Source organism: Dermacentor variabilis, chromosome 9 (genome assembly GCF_050947875.1).
Source record: "Dermacentor variabilis isolate Ectoservices chromosome 9, ASM5094787v1, whole genome shotgun sequence".
Classification (NCBI taxonomy): Eukaryota; Metazoa; Arthropoda; class Arachnida; order Ixodida; family Ixodidae; genus Dermacentor; species Dermacentor variabilis.
This window is the reverse complement of record NC_134576.1, coordinates 50,844,997-50,870,653: the sequence shown is the minus strand read 5'-3', so window position 1 is coordinate 50,870,653 and position 25,657 is coordinate 50,844,997. Positions and strand designations below refer to the sequence as shown.

The following is a 25,657-nucleotide window of genomic DNA, read 5'->3' as shown; positions in this document are numbered from 1 at the left end:
GAAATCAGACAAAATGTACGGTCAACGTTGTTATACGCCCCTTTAATGTCTAAAGAGGCCAGATATAACGGTCTCATTTCTATTCTTGATATTTCTATACACTGAGTAAGGACAAATAAGGTACCATCCAAACTCCTGCCTATTCCGAAGTCATTCTGAAGTTCTCCCAAAATGCCATTATTCTCTGCCCACGCTTGCAGTTTTAGCTTATGCCTGCATTGCTGGGCTGTATATTACCGATGTAATGATCAATGGTCTACACGAGTGAAATCTTCCTCCCCGTTACCTTTATTAATTAAATTCCATCTACTTTGTCTCCAACTTTCTGGTATTCTTCTATCTTCTTGAATTTTTCTACTGCTTTCATCATAGCTTCCTTACTTTTTGGACCTAGTTCATCAATCGGCCTAACGGGAACCTCGTCTTGTCCTGTGACTGTGCGCTTCGGAACTTTCTCTTTGACTTCCAGTTTAGTTCGCGGGAGCGCCACCTCGTGGTGTTTTAATGTCCCCACATTTTACAAGCTTCCCGCAATGACGCAGTCATGACGTTAAAAAGAAATTATGGCAGAACTCATCTCGCGACGGCTGTTGACGATAATGCGGATAGCAGACGGGCAATGTAGCGACGGACCGCATTTCTGAAGTGACGTTTTTTATCCACACGCAGTAGCAATTCTGAGCATTTCATTACCTCACCCCAAATGCCACATACCGCGATGTAGTCCCACTTACTATGGCGCTCGCTTGCGAAGGTCGCCCATGAGTGTGGAGGCATGACGACGATATGCATGACGCTGACGCAGTGACAGCGTAGTGCGCAGAAATAATATCGATAGAGCGATAGACAAAGGCGTGTAACGACGACGCCATGAAGGAAATTAGATATCGATTGATAAATTATGGTGACGACGACTTGAGGGTGATGGTATCACAACTGCACAATGACGATGACGTGACGATGAGGGCAACCAGACGGTATGACGGCAACCCGATGAAAGAGCGGTGATGACAACGATGTCCCTACCACACCGCCACGACGATGACAGCATGACAGTGCACGCATGATAGCTTCTGTGCGACGACGACGCAAAGGCGACGATGGCATGACAGTGGCGGCGTAATAGCGATTGAATGATGACGACAGCGTGAATACGATAAAATGATGAACAAGGAATGAGGTCGGTGGGTCGAAGAAGGTGGTACGACTTCCATGGCATGACGACGTTGGGCTGACAATATTCAAATGAGGACGATACAGCAATAACAGCGTGAGCACGATTAACAAAATTTAGTTATTTGACAAATATGCTTTTATATATACGACTGATAAAATTTAGTTTGTTAGACAAATATGCATTTTTATTTAGACAGTAATTATTGTCTGCCTTTTCGCGTAATACTTTATGTTTAGAATATTCGTCATCATCAACACTACCATTCAAATAATGTACGCTATATTACGGTTAGTGAACCGCCAAAGCGTTTCCCGATTCTAACGTGAAGCTCATTACAAAAAACCACAGCTAGAAGCCACGATGTGAGTGAGTGAGTGAGTGAGTGAGTGAGTGAGTGAGTGAGTGAGTGAGTGAGTGAGTGAGTGAGTGAGTGAGTGAGTGAGTGAGTGAGTGAGTGAGTGAGTGAGTGAGTGTGAGGAAACTTTATTGCAGATCCGGCGAGGACGCCAACTCGTCGCGCACCCAGCTCGTCCCACTTCGGGACCGGCAGGTCTAGCCCACTGGCCCGGTCGCGGGCACGCCGGACAGCCAGGATCCGCTGGGAGCGGGGAGGCAAGAGCGAGGCCACGCAGAAGGGAATCCCACTCCTCTTTGATGAGCTTGGCGTATGTCGACCCGCACTCCCACAGCATGTGCGCTAGAGTGGAGGTCTGCCCGCAGGACGGGCAGGCGTCTTCGCGATATACGTCAGGGTGAGCCTCGTGGAGAACGGACAGACACGGGTATGTTCTGGTCTGTAGAAGTCTAAGCGAAGCGGCTTGCGTCCTATTCAACTTGGGGTGAGGGGGTGGAAAGACCCCTCGAGGTATGTAGAATAATTTAATAACCTCGTCGCGAGTAGTGGGAGCGCCCCTGTGGCCGTAGGGCGGAGAGGAGTCGGCGCTTTACAGGGGAAGCGGGGTCGGTGAGGTCACGCGCAGCCTTGTCAGCAGACTCACTGAGGTTCGGGACAGCACCCTCGACCGACCCTACGTGAGCGGGAAATCACTGAATCGAATTATGCGTGAGAGCATGCGGATTCAAGGCGTTAAGAAGTTGAGCAGCCTGCTTGGCGATGCAACCTTTCCGAAAAGCCCTAATGGCGGCTTGCTCGGCGACTCCGGGGTCTGAAGTGCGAATGGAGGCGCTATTGGAAATTTTGCCGCTGGATTCGACCACAACGACGGCAAACTTCTTCCCATCGCTGTACTCCGCGGCGTCGACGAAGCTTGCTCAAATGTCTTGTTGCTTGATCTGTTTGAGGATGGCTGCTGCTCTGGCCTTGCGTCTGCCCTCGTTGTGGACAGGATGAACGCTGCGGGGCACAGGAGCCACTTCGAACTTGTCTCGAATGCACCTAGGGATCGGGGTACTGACCATCGGGAATCTCGCAGGGTCGTAACCCAGCTCTTCGAAGATGGGTTTACCTGCCGCTGTGGTGGTCAGGCCAGTCAGTTGCGCGCGTTCTTGGGCTTCGGCAATCTCCTCGATGGTGTTGTACGTGTGGAGCAAGCTTCTTAACAGATCTTTGCTATGTGTTTGACAGGACGGGTGTTAAACACATAGCAAACACCACGTATCCCCTGTGGTATATGTTTTGAGGCTCCAATAAGTAGAATGAAACAACGCAGAAAAAAAGACTAGCAAATAAACCAAGAGACGAACAAGAACGTCTGGTGCCTAAATGAGACAATATGAATGCGTACTTAAAAGATATGTGAAAACAACAGAACACTCATTGAATGATACTAATTACAGTGCTAATTTCCCGTAGAGTATATGAGCCAGTTTAGAAAAGGGCAGAAACAGCAACTATTACAGTGTGCACTACAATGTTTACGTGGCACGACTTGCTGCCACGGAGTTGTGTTTAAAACGCAGCGACGGCACTGCGAAAGCCCGGCCGCCTCGCAGGCTGCTGCTTCGCAGTGCATTTGCAAGCACGGTGAAGTTGCGTGAATAAAACACTAAAATGCGTGTTTCAGAATTGACCGGTGCATATTGCCTACGCGGCTATCTGTCAGTGTAGTGTGGGGGGTATTCTTGCGCAATCTAAATATGCATAATCAACGCCGTGCACGTATTTGGCAGCTCGGAGAGGTTTTCTATAGCTAAGGTGGCCAGCAAGGGTGAAGCGCGAAGGTAATGCTGTTAAAAAATACCATAATGTGGGGCACTACAATTAGTGGACGCGAAGCAAGGGGGCGGTATAGCTCAGCCGTACAAAACAACGCAAAGAAACAAGATACTACGAATAAACGCTTAATGGATATAAGGAAGTCTGAACTTATGCGTACGCAAAACTGTGCCGGGACGCTACTTCTAATGTTTCCTAATAATGGCCTGCTGCATAGGAGATGAATGTGGATCGAATGGAACGTCACTATTTAGGCAATGCAATTGCGTCTTAAAATTTATTTGCTTGTCTATTAGTTTAGAAGCTTCCTATAAACAAAGCACACTCAGCGCTAACTACAAGAGGCATTTCATTTCTGGTGTTTTTAATTTTTAATTGCAATTTTAGCTCTGCCGCAGGTTAGTGAGGTACGTTGGCTGTTATTACTCTCATAAGTCCACTTCAAGGGAAGCTTTACCACATAACATTTTGTATAAATAATGGAAATAAATAAATCGATCGGCAATCGCTGTGCACTGATTACGAAGAGGCTGGCGCCTTCCGCATAGTAATGGCCGAAACACAAACCTCTGACCACTTCGGAGAACTACACTCTAAAAAGCTTGTACCCTTTGGGGCTCATCTTGTCTCCAAACAATAATAATAATAATATTTGGGGTTTTACGTGCCAAAACCACTTCCTGATTATGAGGCACGCCGTAGTGGAGGACTCCGGAAATTTTGACCACCTGGGGTTCTTTAACGTGCACCTAAATCTATGCACACGGGTGTTTTCGCATTTCGCCCCCATCGAAATGCGGCCGCCGTGGCCGGGATTCGATCCCGCGACCTCGTGCTCAGCAGCCCAACCCAAACAATAATCGCCATCGGCCCTGCTTGTGTTACCTTTCTTAAAAACTCGGGCTGCTAAGCACGATGTCGTGGGATTGAATCCCGGCAACGGCGGCCGAATCGATGGGGATGACGTTCGAAAACAGCCGTGCGCTTAGATTTAGGTGCACGTTAAAGAATCCTAAGTGGCCCAAATATCCGGAGTGCCCCACTACGGCTGCCTCATAATGAGGTCGTGGCGTTGGCACGAACGCAATTTTTTTCCTTGAAAACTTAGCGCTCGCTACTTTTCTGACGAGAATGCTGTGTCATACTGATAACCCGCAAGCCGTTCGTGACTTGGAAGTGCCGGGCTGGTAGCCTTAATGGAAGAAAATGAGGGCAAGACAGATGACGATGATTGCTGTGGTGCAAGATAAACCTCAAAGGCTGTAAACTTTTTTATGAGTATAGAAATCATCAGCTATATTCTGTGCCAGTGTCCGAGGTATATTGTACACGCAATACTCACTTCTTTCCTTGCTTAGAGCCCGGAGCAGTGAGTGAGTTTACCTTGGTGCTGCCTGTCGCTTCCACACGAACGAAGCACCGAGAACACAGCGCTCACGAAGCTCTCCCCACACGACGCCCCCAGCCCCTTTTGCAGATCGTTTTCTAGAAATGGGCCAGCGCACTTCTCCAACGCATCGCGCAAAGCTATCAGCAGTCGGCACTCACTGTCCGCATCGCAGATCACTTCCAAAGCATGGTCATGCGGACACGCTACACGCAGCCGCCGCCAGAGTACATTTGATTACGGTTAATAACGGTTCCATGTGGATGCATAAGGCGCTAAAGAGTGATACCGCCTTATAATGATCGGAACGTCATCAGCGCACCTGGCGCCACCACCGGCAGTAGTTTGCTTGCCTCGTCGATTCCCCTTGCGCCGCCGTCCGCAGCAGTCTGTGTCGCCGCAGCGCTGTCGTGTATACTGGTCGGATGAAGTTTTACAGTTAACATTGATAATGATACCGACCTGCGTGGGGATCAGCAAGAGGCACAATGCTTACCCATAATTAAACAACTCTCACAAGAGTTTCTGTGTGCATATTTTTGTTTTTTTTCCTCGTCCTTTCTTTCTAACCAATTTTGCCGAAACCACGTGCAGAGGACCAGACCGGACGTTGGTTTCTTGTTAACCTGCCTGCTTTCTTCTATCTCTCCCTTCCGAAGAGGCCTCTCGATTTCTTTTTTTAAATTAAAATATACTGCCTACGATAACCAGACATATTATGGAAGCCGTCAGTTCACATCAAAATTGATTCCAAAAATTCCGACAGAACACATAAAAAAGTTTATTGGAACCAATCTCACCATGACTGCCGACGGTGATGCGTTAGCACTGAATTAAAGCATGAAGGACGCTTCAGCTTCGCTTTTAAGAATGAAACGCGATAGTGTTACCGGGCGCCGTTGTCGCCGACACCAACATCGGATATTCTGTGACACGGGGCTCGATAGAAACCAATAGTCGCCGATCCTAAAGGCAGTGCAAAGCAGAGCAACGGCTCATAGCCCAGCAAGGCAAAGTCTACGAGCATTCACTTATCAACGGGTCATACCTCCGTAAATAAGGAAGGAGTGTGTGTGTGAGTCGGCGCGTAACAAAATCATGTTTTCTCGTATACTGAAAATATTTTATCGTATATTAAAATCATAAGCAGACGCTATCATGTCTGTAGATTCTGTGTGATTCGGACTTTACGAATATTGTGACGCATTTTACTTTCAGAAATTCAGTTAATTCAGTAACGCCTCTCCGCCACGCAGAGGGTCAGTGTTGTTGTGGTTCGGGATGATTTGTTCTGACGGACAACGCCGATAACGGCCGACGCAGGCATCGGATTTTCTGCGATACGGGGCCCATAGCGCTTTCGCGTTAAAAAAACAACTTCTGTCATCAACATACAAGACTATATATTTCGGGTAAGTGGTATGTTTACGATATGGTTTACGTAAGGCATAATGAACAATGGACCTAGAATTCACATTTGAGGGACACCGGGCGCTATTTTTCTTTCCTTTTTTTCTGTGAACAAAACCCATAATAACATGTGTATTGTACTTTAGCAGTGAAGTAATTTTGATAAAATCGGATATATTATCGGTGTTTTTAACGAGAGATCGGTGGGCGGGTTGGCTGTGGGGGCCACGGCAAAAACGCAAATGAGGCAGTGCAAGGGAACACGGGCTGAGCCGCGTTTGAAGTAAGAGAAACGCAGAGCAAAATTGAATTTGAAGAAAGATTCAGGAACATGGATTCAAATAAATGAACGGCTAAAGTGCACATGTATCTTTACCTAAGAAGCGTGGACAAAGAATGCAGGAAGAAGTAAGGAATGTTGGCAAGCAAGCACAGGGTAATTGAAAGTGTAGACAGACCACGAGAAGTAACCAGAAGGAAAGTCAGAGAAACAGAAAAAGCGAATTCGATGGAAAGAAAGGAAACAAAAGAGACCATCGGGATTTAAAAGAATACGAAAAAAGTTAAAAGGCCAAATCTGTGCGATAACACGAAGTGAGATGCCCGACTATTTGGGGCTAGAGCAGGTTGGCTAAGGACAAAAACATGCCGGAGCAAATATTCGCAATTAGATTAGGCATGTGTATGCTGCAGCGAAAAATTCGGAGACCACCGAGCACATCCTTATGGAATGCGAATGGATTCATCAACCGAGACCAGTGCGTAGCGTACAACTGCCTGAAGTGCTTGGATTTAAAATAGAAGTATCAAGCAGTAAGCAGTCGAGATAAGCAAGAGACCTTTAGAGTATTGGTGGAAAAAGAAAGCAAGAAAGATACTGATATGACCAGATCCATTATGCTATAGGCAGCGGCCCAAGGTAGAAAGATTAAAGAGTTGTATACAAGAATGCTAGAAGGAAAAGCATTGATAACTTACCTGAGTAACTCCAGCAGGCTAGGTGACGATTTCTTTCCGCCCCGTTTCACAGGGGTATGCCAGTAAATAATAATCATGATCGTGGATGAGTCCGGCGTTTGCAGCGTACCAGGCAGCAGTCGGTGAAGTCGGATACATCATGGGCCGAAGACGCTAACGCCGCTAAAGTTTTACCCTGCGCTTTAAAAGTGTGGGATGTTGCGTTCACCGAGGAACGAATTCCAACACAGGAAAAGGACAGCTGCTTATTGCATCAGCAGCCGTAGCAAGTGATCGTACCAGCGCTTCGCGCGTCCAATCAGCAAGTTTTTCCAAGTGACGCGGCCTGATTTTTGTATCACTTCTCTGCACCTGAAGTAGGCGCTGACGCCAAGGTGTCGGTATTCCTTATCGGCCACGGAGTGAAGCGCGCAGCCGTGCTTCGCCGGGGTGGACGATGATGAGTCTGCGCGGAAATGTTGCGGAGCGCGCGTCGCCACAAAAGTGACTCGCAGCATCGCGGCGATCAATTTCTGCTGCTGCGCAAGCGCGCAAGGGCGCAGCGAGTGAGCGCTTTTATTTTTTTGTCGAATGCGCGAACTAAGTACACTCGCATCAGTGTACATCAACTATATATAATTGCGATAGCAATTATATGGACGCTCTAAGCGCGTTATTGCCCTCGCCGTCGGCGTCGCCATTATGTTTCGTATAAAGTCCAAAGGCGCTAACATCGTTGTCGCGCTTTATGTGTGAGTGAAAGCGTGCGTGGGCGAGCCGCCGGCGATGGCTCAATAGCGGCGTTTACATGAATACGACAGAAGCGTATCGTATCAACTTTCAAGCGTATCGCATCTGATGCAAACGAGATAATTCGCTAGGAAGGCGTATCGCATCCAATACGCCAAACGAGAGTAGCTTTAGATGGAGAATGCGCATTTCAGCGGCGCGTGCAAGCAGAAGCGTGTCGCATCAGGAATTATGGGAAAGCCTTCGCTACGGGATTATAACCGGCCAACCAAGCAGCGGCGAGGCCATATGGCAGCGGAAGCGTGTTTACCGGAAGTAGGGGGCCCATTTCGAAATGTGACGCCAGATGGCGCTAGCTTGCCAGCCAGTGAGATGCGCATACATCTAAACGGAGGTGCATCAGCGGAATGCGATACGGAAAGATAATACGATACGCTTCTACTGTATTCATGTAAACGCGGATAATCTTGCGCATCCAAGGGAGGAAAGCGGGGAGAAAGCGCGCCGTCTTCCGTCGCGCGCAAGGAATGGGGGGCAGGGAGGGGGGAATGTTGTACACCGGCAGCAACTGCGTATTTCGCCGCCGCGCGGGGTGGCGCGTGCCCTGTCTTGAAAACGATCTGCGATGGGAGCAGAGTCTAGGTGTGGCGACGGCTCGTACCTTTGTGTGTGCTGTCTTCTCGCCACTCAGTTTGCGCTGAAGCGATAGACAGCACGAAGGTCACTACACTCGCTGCTGCTGCCGCGCCTCCTCACACCATTGTTTTGGCAGCGAGTGTCCGCTGTCATCGAGTGTGACGTGCTGTTTGCCATGCTTGTTAATTTAGCTAGTAACCGAATGTTTACAAGCTTATACGGCCAATAAAACTACAGTGCCTACTTCATGTACGTCTCTACTAATCTGCTATCACAATCGATGCTTCGTCTTTTGGCCGAAACAGCGATTTCTTGGCCAGCATGTTGCTGGTAAGCCAGAATAGCACGCAATGCACCCTGTTGCGATGGCTCCGGCGTGCGATCCCGCGGCAGGTACACTAAATTGTAGGGCGTCCAATTATCGCCGACGTAGCGTACCTGCGTCACGCGTGCATCGTGTGCGCGTTAGTCCCAGTCAGGTTAAATTTTTTTCTTAGGATCGTAGATAACGTTCGGGAACGTAGTTAACCAGATAAAGAATGCCGGTTTCACTCAGCGAATATTTCGCAATAGAAAGAACAAACGTGCAACGGTGCTTGCGCAGCGCACGAACCAGCTAGCAAAGCAGACGTGCTGGACCTGTTCACCAATACATTGGAACGGTATACAAGCAAGGCAAGCAGACGACCTGGACACGCTGCCCTGACGCTTGTTCTCTACAGCTTGCATAGTACGTCATTTCCGGTTACTGGGAACGGCGGTGTTCATTTCACTTTCAGTATAAAATTTTTTTTGCAAGCATTTTGTGAAGGCGCCCAGTGGCATTTCAAGAGTAAAGTTTACCATGGAGGCTACTGTATGTGTAAATTATCAGGATCGGGGCTTTTTAGGCGGTTCAGAATTTTGTTGTAGTTGGCCATGAACAGATCAGTGTGCTTTAGAGGTTGCTGCGAGGCCATTTTTCTACTTGCATCTAGGAATTTGTTTTTGCTAAGCAGAACAGAGCCGGAAATACCTTCTCAGCACGCATTGTTTACATGAGCCACTTAATGGCGAACCTCCACATAAGCTGTGCATAGATATCCATAAATATATTCGACAAGACAGTAGCCACACTCAGGACAGTCTTGCTGGGCCCTCAAAGCAAGCTTCACTTTAATGTAATTATTCGAAGCCCCCCCCCCCCCCCGCATGAGGTGTTCCGTGTCTATACTCTGTAGTCCTTGTCCGTTTTTTGCGCTATCGTGTTTTTCTAAGTGCAGGCACAACCCTGCAATAAGTTGTTTAACCTTCCCTGGGGCTCTTTGAGTGCCACGCTTGACACGCCCTCTTTCGGGGGACGTGAAGACACCACTGCGGCTCCGTTTCTTTCAACTTCAACGAAACGCGTTCAAAATTTTAGAGACACGCCTTCTGAAACAGAAGTTTCGCTTAGATGCAAAAAAATGCCATTGTATCAGTGTTTTGGGGCAGATAATAATGACGTAACCTGCATAGGATTTATACTGCTTACTTCAGAGCGGCCGACGTCTTGCCCAAAGCGACGATGCAAACCATGAAATGATTAACGCACGTTCATCTGCGATGCGCACTTCATAAACGCCAACAACCGAGCCATCATACGGGACGCAGTCGCGATGGCGCATTTCCATGGGTACATCAGCTCAAATAGCGAATGCCGGCTGTAACCTATTAGGGAAATACTTCAGGTATTAAAACTGTGCATATGAATTTCGCCTCAGATTACCTTTGAAGTGCTTTACGACGAAAAGTTCGCACGTATTATACATAAGGCACGCAACGTCCCCGCCATGCATTCACAGGTTTCAAGAAGCCAGACTTGAGTGGATGGAAAGTTTATCAGAATTTACGAGACAATGAATTGAATGCGCACATCTATTCGACTCAATTTTATGCAGTGTGACCGAAAAATAAAAGCGCAAGAAAAACGTGCCGTCCCCGCGTGCCCAGCTGCGAGAGACTTGCTCCGTGAAGCAATCCACGTGAGGTCGATCTGGCGTTCCCCTCCTGGCTGCCAGCATTTCTTACCGGTTTTACCAGACTTCGCATTTGCTACGTGGATTCATCACGTCGTCTTCCTTGCAGTGAAAAACGGCTGCAAAGGCCTGCGGAAGGAAGGAGACCGAAAATTCACACATACATTCGTCAATTTCTTTGTGTTGATTTATTTATTTACCCTCAGGGCCTTTCGGCATTAGAGAGGGGCGTTGGTTATACAACAAATAAGAACGGGATAAATTACGAGCTTATACACATTATTTGCTAATTATAGAATGTTAGCTGAAAGTATGATAAGTACAGCAATAGAACATGGCATATAAAACTAACATTAAACGAGAAAAAAGAAATGCACGAACAATAGTTCGTACAAATGTTTGCTATAATAAAGTGTTAGCTAGTGCTTTTCGAAACTTATCATTGTTAATAAAGGAAACAATGTCAGAAGGAAGTTCATTCCAATCTTCTGACGTACGTGGCAAAAATGAGTAAAAAATATGTTGTGTTACATGCACTGGTTCTAACTGAATCAATGCCGATAATCAGTACGGCGAGATAAGTAATATGGTCGCGACATGAATTTTAAATGAAGAATAGGGTGGTGATACAGCTTATGAAAAAATGAAAGCCTGGAAATTCTTAGACGTGTTGCTAGCGGTTGAAGACCCGGATTCCATTTCATTGAAGATACGCTCGCACCACGGTTTAGTTCCAAAGAATAAAACGAGTGGCATTGTTTTTGATTAGTTCAAAGGATTGTATTAGGTTTTCATGAAAGGGCTCCTATATATCCGCAGCGTATTCTAATTTTGGACGTAACACGGTTTTACAAAGTAATAATGTTGGAAGAGAGGGAGCACGAGAAAAGTTACGGCGTAAGTATCCCAGCTAGCGGTTGGCTTGGTTAATTATATATCCGACGTGATGACAGGAACGACTCCTGCTTTTGGTACAACGTGAGAGAGGGAACGCTGGATCCGCCTCCATCAGCGACTGTCCCTTACCCTGGAGTTCATGAGGGCCACGTTGAACCGCGCGGCAGCCGACAGCGTCCGCTCTCCGCCGCTCGAAGTTTGGCCGTCCCCTGGTCGCGCTCCGTGTTCACAGTGTGCCACCGCGTAGTTGATAAAAAACAATTCCAGGGAGTTCTTGCCAGGCAGCTCGGGAATGTTCGGACCATCGCGCAGCTCAGGGTACTGGAGGGAAAGAGGAATGACGTCATCTCGTTAACGTGCAAATATTATTCCCGATTCTGCCACTCCAAAGACTTGGCGAACTATAAGGCCGGCTTGAGAGAAAGTGAATACAGTGATCGCGACAATAACGAGGTATTCAAATATTGCGCTGCGTGCAAATGCGCGCAGTCCACGCTAAAATTTGCGGACCACTGTATAGGCGGAATTGAATAATACCTCCGCAGACCCGCAAGACTGTTAAGTATCGAAGCTTTTCCCCTGTACTATACAGCGTGTGCGAAGGTTTGTCACTGCCATCCTACGGCACGGTCATTTACTCTTCAAAAATTCATCGTTTTTGCGTATCCTGCGAAATGTAGGCTGCGTGGCTGTACAATTTAACTGAACGTTTAAGGGCACTCCTGGAGTGCCAAATAACATTCCAATATTCGCCATTACTATGGTGTGTGCAAGTATGTGTCACGGCCATCCAGCGGCACTGTCACTTCTGACCAAAAAAGTTCTGCGTTTTCGCAGATCCTCTAGTCTGCAGATTGTGGTGCTGTCTGCCCTATTTAAGGCCAGAACATTCAGGTATACTTCTGCAGTGCCAACTAACATTCCAATATTCAACGGTACTATAGTGTGTGCGCAGATTTGTCACTACCATCCACTGACACAGTCACTTACTGTCCCAAAATTTAACGCCTTCTGAGATCCCGTAGTCTGTAGATTGTGCTGTTCTCTGCGCAATCGAACCCCAAAACGTTTATGTACACTCCTGCAGTACCAAATAACATTCCAATATTCACCGGTGCTATAGTGTGTGCGAAGATTCGTCACTACCATCCACCGGCACAGTCACTTACTGTCCGAAAATTCAACGCTTTCTCGGATCCTGTGATTTGTAGACTGTGCGGCTGTCTGCACAATTTAACATCCGAATGGTTAAGTACGCTCCTGCAGTCCCAAATACCATTCCAATAGTTGCCGGTACTATAATGTGTGCGAAGATTTGTCACTGCCATCCATCGGCATGATGAATTACTGTTCAAAAATTCTACGTTTTCTCAGATACTGTGATCTGTATAGGCAGTGCGGATGTCTTCGCAATTTGACGTCGACAACGCTTAAATTAACTCGTGCAATCTCAAATAAGATTCCAATCTAGGAAAGCAAGCAGAAAGTACATTATCTGACTCTGTGTTGTTTTGTACTACGGATAGGAACACCTCTCGCATACCGCTCGTCCCAGCTAACCTTAGCCAAGCTGTTTAACGAAAAAAAATGCAGGGGAACATTGTGTAAGGTGCGATTATAAAAGCTACCGTGTTCAGTTGTCGTAGGTGGGAAAACCGAAAACTGATGTTCCAAATTTTATCTCGTACCATGTCTTATTTCCTCTTTTTTTTTCCCTGAACAGCTTGGCTAAGGTTAGCTAGTACTCTATCACTCCTGTCGTGTGGAAGTGAAATCGTCGCTAGTCCACGCGTTCCTTTTCTTCGCTTAACGTCTCATATCCCAAACTTTTTCTCATCTTTTTCAGAGGAAAATATTCAAAATGCTGCTAAAAGGACTTGTATGCGAACCTATAAGATTCCGTAGTGCTGCTAAACCATTTGCCATCCCAGAATTGCAGACTCGTCAAATAAACCTGAAACCACCAGCGAGCGTGTAAATATATCCTTATATTCGCGCTAACATGGCAGGGGAAACCGTCTTTCACTTTCTGGCAGTCTGTAAAATAGCCGGTACAGCAGAGATGGCGACTTCAATTTCTGCACTTGAATTAATGCAGCCGCATGGAGTGGTCTCGAGGGTTCACCTTCGTCAAGAACTCCATACGCTATGCATGATTTCCATAGCCAAGGAAAAAGGCATGCTGGCGCGTTCTTACTGGACGACCACGCATCACGACCACGCATCAAATTGGGGATTTGTCGCGTTCAAGCGTCGCGTTCGGGTTTACGAGTTTGGATTCGCCATGTCGTTAAGTCGCGACAAATGGTTAGTGGACGTCAAGCGCTCCCATAAGTATTTTGCACATGATCATCTTAAAATTAAACGCGATAATGCTTTTTCAAAGTTACCCGCGACGGCTTTCAAGAACGCGCTAAAATGCACTCTCTGAAAAGGCGCTACGGGTGTAGTTTCCAACAAGAAAATTTGGCACTACCAATTAGGCTGCCACGACCTCCATAGGCGGCTCTATTATTTGTGTAGTTTATGCAGCGTTCATTATCGCGTAAGTCACAGAGCCAGAGGGAACCGTCACTTCTACAAAACTCACACTGAATAAAGACAGGTAGACGCACGCAAAAAGAAGAGCGAAATGACGTATAGGCAGACACAGACGCACAGACATGTGACACAAAGGCAAGCAGACACGGAGAATGACAGTTGCAGGGACGGACGGACAGAAAGACGCATGGATTGTCGGTAATACATTTAACTGCGACCAGCTTGTTCTAAGGTAAGCAACAGTTATCATTTGCCATTAGTAGAAATTCGCGCGCCTTGATATAATCATACACCCACTTTCCTTTCGACTTTTCTTATAACTACGTTTTATATTAATCCACCTGGCGGGCGTTTCAAATGCAATACATTATGATCTCTTTCCTTGCCTTGTATGTTCAGTGTCTATGGGAACTACACTGCAACGATTTCTGCTCAACATTTTTCATCGCTAACATGCACCACCGATCAGCTTCACCTGCGTTGTCAGTCGTCTGCCAGCAATAGTCTGTCTTCAGGAACAGTACCTTCCCTTCAGAGATATTGCGTAGAAAACATCGCCGATGATTTTCAGCGCAAGCAGTGTAAGTTTGTAAGACGCTATTTACGGTGTGCTTTTTTTACAGGTGCAATCTTTCATCTGTGGTTCTCTCATTTCCATCTCGCGGAAGAATGCAATAATCCAACTTGATCCAGCTTGTACACAATGCAAGCAAAAATCAGGCATAAGAAATATCAACCTCGCGGGAAAGCGATTTATCATGATATAAGAACTGCCAAGTCGCTCTACTGCTAGGCGCAGGCTGAGCAAAAAAAAAAGGGAAATAAAGCGACAAAGCATGGTTATATAATTTAGATTAAAATGCACCTGAACCGGCGACTGCTCGAAACCTTCTTATGTAGGGGGCTTTACGTGCGGAGAGGCTACCGTTGATATAAGTGGTGGCAATTTCCAGCGCTGGCTGCGCAGCGGAACAGCGCGCCTCCGTCGTGGCCACGGTAACTTGGAGCGCTTCCTCTCCATAGGTCATGCCCATGGTATATCCTCCTTTATAAGCTGTCCTTATGAACGGTCACTTTAGCTTCGCTACCTTTACATTGTGGCAGCCGTACGTGCCGTCAGTTACAATTAACATAGCGCGGTAATTATTCTCCAAATTTGATGGTTATAAGCAAAATTGCGAGCCTGTGATGAACGTAATTGGCACATGCCGGTGACCATACAGGATTCACGTGTCTTGTCTATAGCGGTCATTACCTTTCACACAGGTCTGCTCTCGTCACATATGTTCACGAAAGATTCTGCATTTTTGAAATAGCAGAGCTTTAAGTCTAAATAGCAGTTGTCTAAAATACCAGAGTTGTCTAAACAAGATATGTTTAATACCAGGCTCGTTTAACATACCATAGGTTCTTTCGCGAAAATTTTGAACGAATTGCTAAATCTCCCCGAGTACCATGTTGTGCCATATATTATCCCTGACTGATACTCAAGCTTCTTGCGATGATTATGCACGTACTCTTGCAGGATTCGCAGGTGTTTTCCGACCCATTACATTCATGCTGTGCTTTCGGTGTCCATCGAGTTACACAACTACGTACGCCATGTTTATTTTCGACTAGACGGGCTTTTCTCATTCCAAGGAATTCTTGGAAACGTGGTTGGCATATTTTTCAGCAAAAGTGAATCACCTTGGCGAGGTAAGCCCTGTAGAGTTCGAAGAGAGGCTCCACAGCCGCTGCGTCGAAGAACAGCTCGCCGGGCAAGCGGGGCCCTGCCTGACGGTAGCCGGTCAGGTTGGCGTACAGCTCGGCCAGACAACGGGTCGCGTTCTCTCTGTGTCGAGGCATGGAGCGAGCCTCCTCCGCAGAGTCCTGAGGGTCACTGGCAGCGTCCAGCCCCCACCGCTGGCTGCTGGCTACGACGCTCAGTAGTGCTCGGACCACATCCGAGCCGACCACGGGCACGAGAAGCGGGTCGAGGCCCACCAGCATCGCCGACAGGAAGGACACCAGGCTCGGCGAAACGAGCAGCGCGTTGCGCGCCTCGAAGTAGTCGACGCGTGGCTTGACACGCAGCGCTGGCCACCGCGTCTCCAGGTTCTCCTCAGGTCGGTGCGGGTTGTTCCAGTAGAGGTCGCTGGTCTCCTTCTGCTGGGCGATGTACTCTTGCAGAAAGGTGGGCCTGTCCGGCGATCTGGACGACGCGGTGGTAGGGCTTCCCGAACTGTCGCTCTGCGATGCGCAGCAATAACGTCTTCAGTAAGCACCAGGGACAAATGACCGATGGGCGTCTTCGAAAGTGGCGAAATAATTCCGTCTCTATTTTTTTCTAGCGGCGAAACGTGACAGAAAAACTATTGCTTAAGAGTAGCGCTAGAGAAAGGGTTGCGGCTCCTTTGCAAAACCACGAGTCGATTCAAGCAAATATCCATGACGGCGGAAAAGATGTTCCATTTTTGGTGGTACCTTGACGCGCATAAAACAAATAGATACGCGAATAGGCAGATAAATGCTATGTATAGTCAAAATAACGAACATTACGCATGCAATAAAAATTCTATGTGGTATTCAGCGGACAAATTTATTCGCGTCCAACTACATATTGAATTATAGTAAGTATTCTACAAAAATATTACTTATCTTTTAAATCCTGTTAGCAGTTACAGTCTTTTCCCTGGAATGGTTAGTTTAAAGCCTACAATGGTTGCTCCAATTGCGTCACTACAAATAAAATATTTGTCTAGGTGGACAAATATTCAGATTAACCAAATTCTTAGTTGTAAACATTTCATCACACGCTTGTCATTGAATCTTCCTCAGCGTCGTTTTACGCGTTTCCTACATTTCAAACAGGCGTCATAAATTGAATTACCTGACATGAAATAATTCATTCCATTCACGTGGTTACGTACGCGCCACCCTGAAAGTCTGCTTTCCATCAAAACCCTACCCTGCGTAAAAGTTTGGCGTTAAACTATGCGCCTTCTCACATTTTTTACGAGCTTGTTCTGATTTTCATTTTGCTAAAAAGCCATTCCACCTCATGGTGACTTGAGCTGCATGGGTTAAACACAACTTTTCGTCCAGCAAGAATAAGCCTGATCGCCGCAGTATGACGGCATTTGGAGGGTTTCATAGTAAGCCGCACTTCCCGGTGCCGCACGCGTAATCAGCTGAATGGAACGAATACTCTCATTTCATTTCATTTCATTTCATTTCATTTATTAATACTGTCAGCCTCATTGAGGGGCTATAACAGGAGTGGAAAAAAAAACGGAACTGAACAGCAAAATAAGTAGTACAGAACATATTGAAAACCATAGTTATACATTAGTTAAAGGAAAAAAAGATCATCTCGTGAAATGCACACATAAAAAAAAAAAAAACTCATCACTCAGAAATCATAACAGCAATCTTATACAGCAGCAATCGGATCTCATCGCCCTATGCTAGTGCCATAGATGAAATTATCTAAGTGGCGTAGGAATTCAGCCAATGATTTCGACCGAACAGCAGAATCTGGAAGAGAGTTCCAGTCTCTACAAGTTCGGGGAAAATAACTAAACTTGAAACAATTATTTTTTATAGTCGGTAATGGGATAAACTTACTATGACGATGCCTTGATGTTTCATTAGTTTTGATCTCAAAGTAATCTGATTTATTTATTTTAAGATGATTATTGATAATGAGGTAAAGAGTTTTTAGTCTTTCATATCTGGTTCTGGTTTCTAGCATAGGTAGTTGGGCTTGTTGGCAGAGTTCTGTTGAAGAATGGTTCCGGCGGTATTTATTAAAGATAAACCTTACAGCGAGTCGCTGAATCCTATCAAGCTTGTGACGATTAGTTGCTGTGTGAGGATCCCATATTACTTTAGCATATTCGATTATCGGTCTGACTAGGGTTTTGTAAGCGAGGCACTTTAAATCCGGAGTAGCACTGTGCATAGTGCGTCGCAGGTACCATAGTGTTTTAAAAGCTTTGGAAATGACAATTTCAATGTGGGCATTCCATCGTAGATCTGATGTAAATGTTATGCCTAGGTATTTATACTGATCGACTCTTTCAAGCATGTAACCGTTGATATGATAATTGTAATCAAGAACATTTTTCTTTCTAGTTACTGACATGAACACAGACTTTTTAAAGTTTAACTCCATCTGCCAGTCGTTACACCATTTCACTATTCTTTGCAGGTTTATATTTAATTTAATCTGATCATCAACTGTATTTACGGTACTGTACATCACACAGTCGTCTGCAAAAAGTCTTAAGGGAACATCAATGTTACTTTGTAAATCATTAATAAAGATCAAAAATAGGAGTGGGCCTAAGACGCTACCTTGCGGTACACCAGAAGCAACGGGAAGTATGTTCGACTGACAACCTCTAACAGTTACACACTGTTCACGGGAGGATATATACGCAGAAAACCATTGTGTGAGTGTTTGATTTTTAAAGACCGCATTAATCTTATATAACAATTTTTGGTGCGAAACTTTGTCGAATGCTTTTGCGAAGTCAAGGTAGATAATGTCTGTTTGACCACGTGAATTTATTGTTTCTGCGAGGTCATGAACTATTTCTATCAGTTGGGTAATCGTAATTAGTTCTTTCGCTCTAGATGGCCATATTGAATTTTAGAGAGACATAACCGCAGTTTTACGATTATTTTCTTAAACTTTCCAATATCAACATGCATCCTAAGTTTTACAGCTGCAACGCTAAATAATCTTATCAAAGGGTGTATCATATATGATACGCAAAGAAAAACATGTAGCATAACAGAATAACAGAAGCAAAAGATAGAAAACGAAATATTTATATAGAAGATACCTGCTATCTTCAAAATACAGAACTCTAGCACTGGAAATGAATTCTGAGCATTTTTTTTTTAATATTTATCATCTCAGCTCGTCACCCAAACTACAGAAGAGTTCACAAACAGAGCCTGTATTCACATACACACAAAAAAGAAAGGCCATGCGATGGAATTGTTTCTAAGAGCAAATTCAAGCCAGCCCTCATACTAGACATACTATAGAGGCCAATTACATAACCTCCTTGGAGGAGCTGACCGGCAAGTAAGAAAGGACACTTGCAAACAAAGAACGCTTTGCGAATTTGGCCCTATAGATTATTCTCAGAATTTCTACGCTCGGAATTAGCACGCGATAAATACCGGGCGTTTTGTATAGTCTTTACCAGACTGTTATGTATTCATATACTACCACATTCTGGCTGAAATTTCAGGCAATCACCTATTTGTTGATGTCCGTGGCGCAAATCTTAAGAAGGAAAACACGAAACGGATAAAAAGAGATCCACTCCTCTCCACATCCTAACCTTTTCGCCATTAACATCGACAGCTACGCAACAACTGGCCCAACGCCGCTCCTTGCTAATCAATAATTGCCTTGTCATGTACGATACAACATACGGCTATACAGTTTCTTCTTTTTTTCGTAGAGATGTTTGTTTGTTGCGAAAAAATAAATTCAATGGCAAAACCTAATGTTTCACTGGGCTCCGGGGTTTCTTAGCACCATTATTGGTGCTGCATATAAAACAGAAAGTGGAAATGCCCACACTGCTTGCGATAAAAACGCACGTGGGGCACATTGTTCCAAAAGCTAATACCAGCAGGATTTACAAATGACTACGAGAGGATTAGAAAGAAGGTTTGGAGGTTTTTCTTTGGACTATCACCATGCTGCTATAATTTAGGATATTTTTACGGGGGGGGGGGGAGAAAATATATGCATTTACAATATTTACAAGGTCATAGCTCAGTAGCCAGGGCAACGCCATCTCCCGATCCTCTAGACACTTCAACCTCTTCTTCACCTCCCAACGCCCTTTTGTCCAAACCGGCACGAACTCGTACGTCACAATATATATATATATATATATATATATATATATATATATATATATATATATATATATATCCACAATATGGAATTCCTCGAATCAAATAACATTCTCTTTAATGTACAGCATGGATTCAGACGCGGTTTTAGCACCATAACGCAACTTGTCGAGTTCACGCATGGCAAAGCTTCTAACCTCGATAAGGGATTTCAAGTTGACGCTATATTCATATATTTTTCCAAAGCTTTCCATACCGTACTTCCCTCGAAACTACTGTCCAAACTAAATGTCATTCTTAACAAACCTCAATTAGTGAATTGGATAAAGAGTTTTTTGTCTCACCGCTCTCAATCCGTAAGCTTTAACTCGATCAATTCCCCGGTGGTGGATGTATCATCAGGCGTCCCTCAAGGATCGGTCCTCGGTCCTCTACTTTTCTTATTATATATAAATGATTTACCACGTAAGATATCATCTAAAATCGGAATTTATGCAGACGACTGCGTATTGTATGACATCATTTCATCTCCCTCTGAGCATGTTCGCCTTACTGAATCATTCGTCAGATTTTCCAAATAGTGTGAAACATGGCAAATGAACATTAACTTCCGTAAGATTGTCGTTATGTCCTTCTCTAATAAAGCTAGCCCGTTCTTTTTCAGCTACGAATTTAATGATAATTTAATTCAATGCATTTCTGAATATAAATATCTTGGTGTCACGTTCACCACTAACCTGTTCTGGTCAAAGCACATTGATTCCATTACGACTAAAGTTCTACAAAAACTCGGTTATTTACGTCGTACTCTGTCTAATTCTCCGTGCGGCACTAAATTACTGTTATATAAAACTATTGTTCGCCCTATACTGGAGTATGGTAATATCGTTTGGAATCCCTACCAGCAGTACGAAATCCAAAGGAAAGCCATTAGATTTGTCTACCGACGTTATGACCACCACTTTTCACCATCGTCAGTCATGTCCTCACTCAACCTAACATCTCTTGCCGAACAGCGACACGTTATTTCTTTAAAAATTTTTCATGGCATTATTCATTCATCTTGTCCCCTCTCCAGTAATGAATACATCACCTTTGCTAAAATCTCTTCTAGTAGGAGACATCACGCGCATAACATTACACCATTTTTTGCACGCACTAATACTTTGAAGAATAGCTTTTTCCCTAAAATAATTCAAACATGGAATTCGCTACTAGGAAGCAACCGTTCTCTCCCATTAAATGAATTCCTGTCTGTGCTCCCTCAACATTGCGCTTAAACTTTCTTTCTTTGTTGCCTATTGTATTTCTTGCTTGTATTATAGTGAATTATCCACTCCTGCTATATAGCCCCAAAAGGGGCTGCAGTATGCGTATATATATATATATATATATATATATATATATATATATATATATATATATATATATATATATATAAGTGAGGTTGCTCTCACCAGATATTGCATAAACGAAGGCTCATCTATCTTTTCCACAACAAAATAAATATTTATGACATAAGAGGTCAACGTAGTTCAATTATTTCGTGAATCAGTTCAGTTTAAAGTAAAGATGACGTTAGTCTGATGTTCTTCGGAGGGACATATTTTCAGTAAATATTGTAGGCCTTATTTAGGTGTTCAAAGTAAGAAATAATCTGAGCGTACCTGAGCACTTCTAATGAGTTCTGTATGCAAAAGCATTGTTGTCCTATTTAACGGCGTTGAGCGGGCCTTGGAGTTTTGCACTGCGAATAATGTACCGTAGTGGTGCGTACTGCCCGCGTCAACAAGCAGCAGCAGCCTGCGGTGCCAACGCCGTATGCCACCGGCGCGGTGATGCTCTCTCCCCTCGAGCAACACCTGGCGCGCTATCGCGGTAGTAGGTGTTCCCTTTCTGCCGCTCTGCCAACGCCTCCTAGATAGCAAAAACCTGTGCACTTCGATACAACACGCTCCCTTTCCCGACTGCCATGAAATCTAAGTGTTGGGCTGCTGAGCACGAGGTCGCGGGATCGAATCCCGGCCACGGCGGCCGCATTTCGATGGGGGCGAAATGCGAAAAACACCCGTGTGCTTAGATTTAGGTGCACGTTAAAGAACCCCAGGTGGTCAAAATTTCCGGAGTCCTCCACTACGGCGTGCCTCATAATCAGAAAGTGGTTTTGGCACGTAAAACCCCAAATATTCATATTATTGAAATCTAATGCGGATGCTCCCGAGTTAAAATAGGCGATTTTGACGTCACCGCTTTCGTCACGCCGGCCGAGCGCCCCGGCCTGTTATCAGTAATCAAGGAAGCGTTCGCTATGGTCCGTCGTGGAGCGCTCGTGCCGAGAGCAATAGTGAGGGTGACGTGGCGTCGCGGCGATGCCCTCTCCCCTCACGCAGCATCAGGCGTGCGGCCGGGGTAGCAGGTGTTCCCCTTCGCCCGCTCGGCTCCTTCGGGGCGCAGCTCATAACGTGGGATCGCAGCCAATGGAAACTCCGTCGAGGTGCGCTCGTGACGTGACGTCACCACCAATGGCAATGTGAGTTTAGGCACCGTTACGTTTCAGGCAACAGACGCTGGATCTTTGGATGAACGGGCCATTTGACGTTTTCGCATCGAAACACAAAGTGTTGTGAAGTAATAGCTAAAGAAATTTTATGTAATTAAATTCAAATGCTTCATACGATAACTCTATCAAGATCAATAGAACTCCATCTGAAGCTCGGACTCAGCAACTCACAGCGATTCAATCTGGTATTAGCTTAGAACAATGATGCCTGCATGACGAAACGCTACGTGTGGATGTCATGAACAGGCGAAGATATGATAATTGTACGTTTATATCGATCAAGAAACTATTCATACAATATTTTATCCCCCGGGCGAAGAGAGCTGAGGACAGGTAATTTTAACGGCTCGAATGGAACTCCCCGTCTCAAATCACTAACTAGATAAATTGAGAGCCAATCAGTGCATTCATATACTAACCTTAAGGTCGCGTCGAGATGTGAAACCAAGAAAATTAAAGAATAGATGACATAACTGCGTGTATGGCTGCTCGAATCACTCCTTCGGAAACGCTGCACACAAACATCATAGTGCGCAGATAGTTGCCCAAATCGATAACACTATACTTATGTTTTCTGAGGCAGTCATTTTTTTGTCGGTCCGCTGTATTTCGTTCTGAAGGATAGTGGACCGAAGTATGTTTGTAAAGTTTGCGTAGGGTGTATATAAGGCATCACCCTGTCCATCGTGACAAAATGGCTTGTAACGTAGAAAACAATTCACCGACGATTACGATACTCCCTAATGGGAAATTTCAGTGCAATTCTATACCTGTTTTAATGTGCCGATATATTGGCGGGCGCGGACAATGTCTCGTGCGGCACACTGCAAATGGAGCAGGGTGTGGCGCGACTGCCTCGCTAATCGGGAGATCGCGAGAGGCAGAGCGTAAATGACGCGTAGGTGCGATTCCCAGCAGCCGCCACAGACAGACCTCTGCTCATGCAGTGCTTTGTTTCCATATATAGTATTGGTGGACGCGCTCGCCACATGCCATTGGTGAACAAAAGACGGTGTGCTACTCTGGAGCCATATCGTAGTGGTCGTCGCCGTAGAGCCCGTCTTGCCTGGCAACATGTTTTTCTTACGCTTTTGCCTTACCTTCCTCCTCCGATTTCCTCCTCACGCCCTCTTCGCTGTCGCTATTTCATCCTTCGCTGTGGACGTTCGCTCGGTCACGTTGAGGGATGCTGACGAGGGTAAAACTTGAAGCAGCGCGAAGACGACGAGGACAACAAACGAAACCCCACAGAACAGGACGAGCACTGTACTGCCAACTCTACTGCCCTGTACTGCCAACTGTACTGCCAGTTAGCAATACAGCACTCGTCCTGTTGTGTTTGTTTTCGATTGCTGTCCTCGTTATCTTTGCGCTGTTTCAAGTTTTGCTCAAGATGAACCGACTCGCTGAAATCAAGTTGTTGCCTACGAGGGATGCCTACGCTAAACGCATAGACGGGTGCCTAAGAGCTGCGCTCTCAAACGTTGGAAGGTGATTCAACCTCTAGTAAATCAAAAACATCGTGCTCTTTGGTGAGTTGGTGATGGCAATGAAACGGAGTCAATGCGAATGGCACTTTGTCGCATCGCCACTCACGTGAGTTGGGTGTAATCTTTACTGCACTACGTTATCGGCCGACATTTTTACAATGCACTGTGCACGGCATCGGTACACGAAGAGGCCGAAAACACTTATACCGAGCGCGGAAAAAGGGAGAAACTCACTAAACATACATTGTGTTTTAAAAGAAATCATGTAGCCGGAGGAGGTTCAAACTGGTGAGTTTTCAGTTGCAAGATGCTATGCCACTGCATCAAGAAGCATTACTGAAGCGACCGAATGCCAGGAGCCCGTCATGAAACTCGATGCAAGCCGCCCATCCTGCGACCCGCTTAGGCGCGTCAATTTGTGCGCGCTCTGCGAATGACTTGCACATAGTCCTCGCAAGCGTAATAACGGTATGAGTAGCATTGAAAAAGACGAACTTATTTGCTTGCGTGGAAACGTTATTTGAGTAATGAAAAGATAACCTGAAACACTTGTCAGTGAAACTTAAGTAAAAGCGTTAGCTCTGCATATCGTACTATGGTGGTGAAGAATTCGAATGGTATGAATGCGATGTGAATTGCTTGCGCAAACCTATATATCAGAGGAAACATATGCCGTCTTTCAATGTACCCATTAATTTCATTCGCTTTCAAAAGCAATGATTCTCGCTGTTGTGCTTTGGTACATACCGAGGGTGAGGTACGGGCCGCCCTCCATGGTCTCTCTAGTAGATCGGCAGCCGGACCCGACGGTATTACCAATAAACTCTTAATGAATCTAGACGATGAGTCGATCACTTTCCTGACGGATCATTTCACCGAGTTGTGGAGAAAGGGAGACTATCCGGAGGAATGGAAGATAGCTAACACCATCCTCATACCAAAACCGGGCAAACCCCTCCATCTGGATAACCTACGTCCAATCTCGTTTACATCGTGCATAGGTAAAGCTATGGAACACGTTATTCTTAACAGACTCACTAGATACGTCGAGCAAAATGACATACTCCCGTATAACGTGATCGGTTTCCGCCCCGGACTATCGACTCAGGACGCCATGCTCCTGATCAAACACGAGCTCATGCACGTTAGCCCGGTGCACGCGAGAGCGATTCTGGGGCTAGACGTCGAAAAAGCTTTTGATCGCATGGAGCACAAGGCCATCCTCGAGGTCCTGTCCGAGCTGGGGTTGGGCGAGAGGCTATACAGCGTAGTCAAGGCGTTTCTGGGCGGTAGGCAAGCGAGCCTCACGCTAGGAGAACTAAAATCGAAGATGATGAACCTGGGAAACAGGGGCACCCCGCAAGGGGCCGTACTTTCGCCCATGCTATTTAATCTAGCAATGACCAGAGTCGCGAGGAAGCTGAGAGTATAGAAGGTATACACTTTTCAATATACGCCGATGACATAACCATAAGGAGCGCCAACGGTAACGTAGGCCAAACGGAGACCAGACTGCAGGAGAGTATACACGCCGTGGAAAGCACGCTAGGCGAGATGGGACTCAACTGTTCTGCGGCAAAGTCTGAGCTTTTGGTCCTAAAACATCGGCGCAGGGGTCGAAGACCCAGGGGCTACGTCCCCGGGGAGGAACCCAAGATTATCTTACGCTGTCACGACGGATCCGCGATCAAGCAGGTGGAAAAGGTTAAAGTTTCAGGCTTCCACATAGCAGCGGGAGGTACCAACCTGAATGCCATTCAACACATTTCAAACAAGACGGACCAAGTCATCAGGTTACTAAGGAGAAT

The 25,657-nt window shown here is 45.7% G+C and overlaps 1 protein-coding gene across 1 annotated transcript in view; it reads right to left on the bottom strand.

Moving 5' to 3' along the window:
- Nucleotides 1-10,388: 10,388 nt before the first annotated feature.
- The window catches only part of LOC142558350 (neprilysin-1-like), a 49,889-nt gene continuing 34,620 nt past the window's right edge, over nt 10,389-25,657 (bottom strand). Inside the window, exons 9-11 of the mRNA XM_075670495.1 lie at nt 15,618-16,160; nt 11,517-11,708; nt 10,389-10,619 (exon numbers count right to left, since the gene is read on the bottom strand). Of these exons, the coding sequence (XP_075526610.1) occupies nt 10,548-10,619; nt 11,517-11,708; nt 15,618-16,160 (807 nt within the window). The 3' untranslated portion in view covers nt 10,389-10,547. The remainder of the gene's footprint in view (nt 10,620-11,516; nt 11,709-15,617; nt 16,161-25,657) is intronic.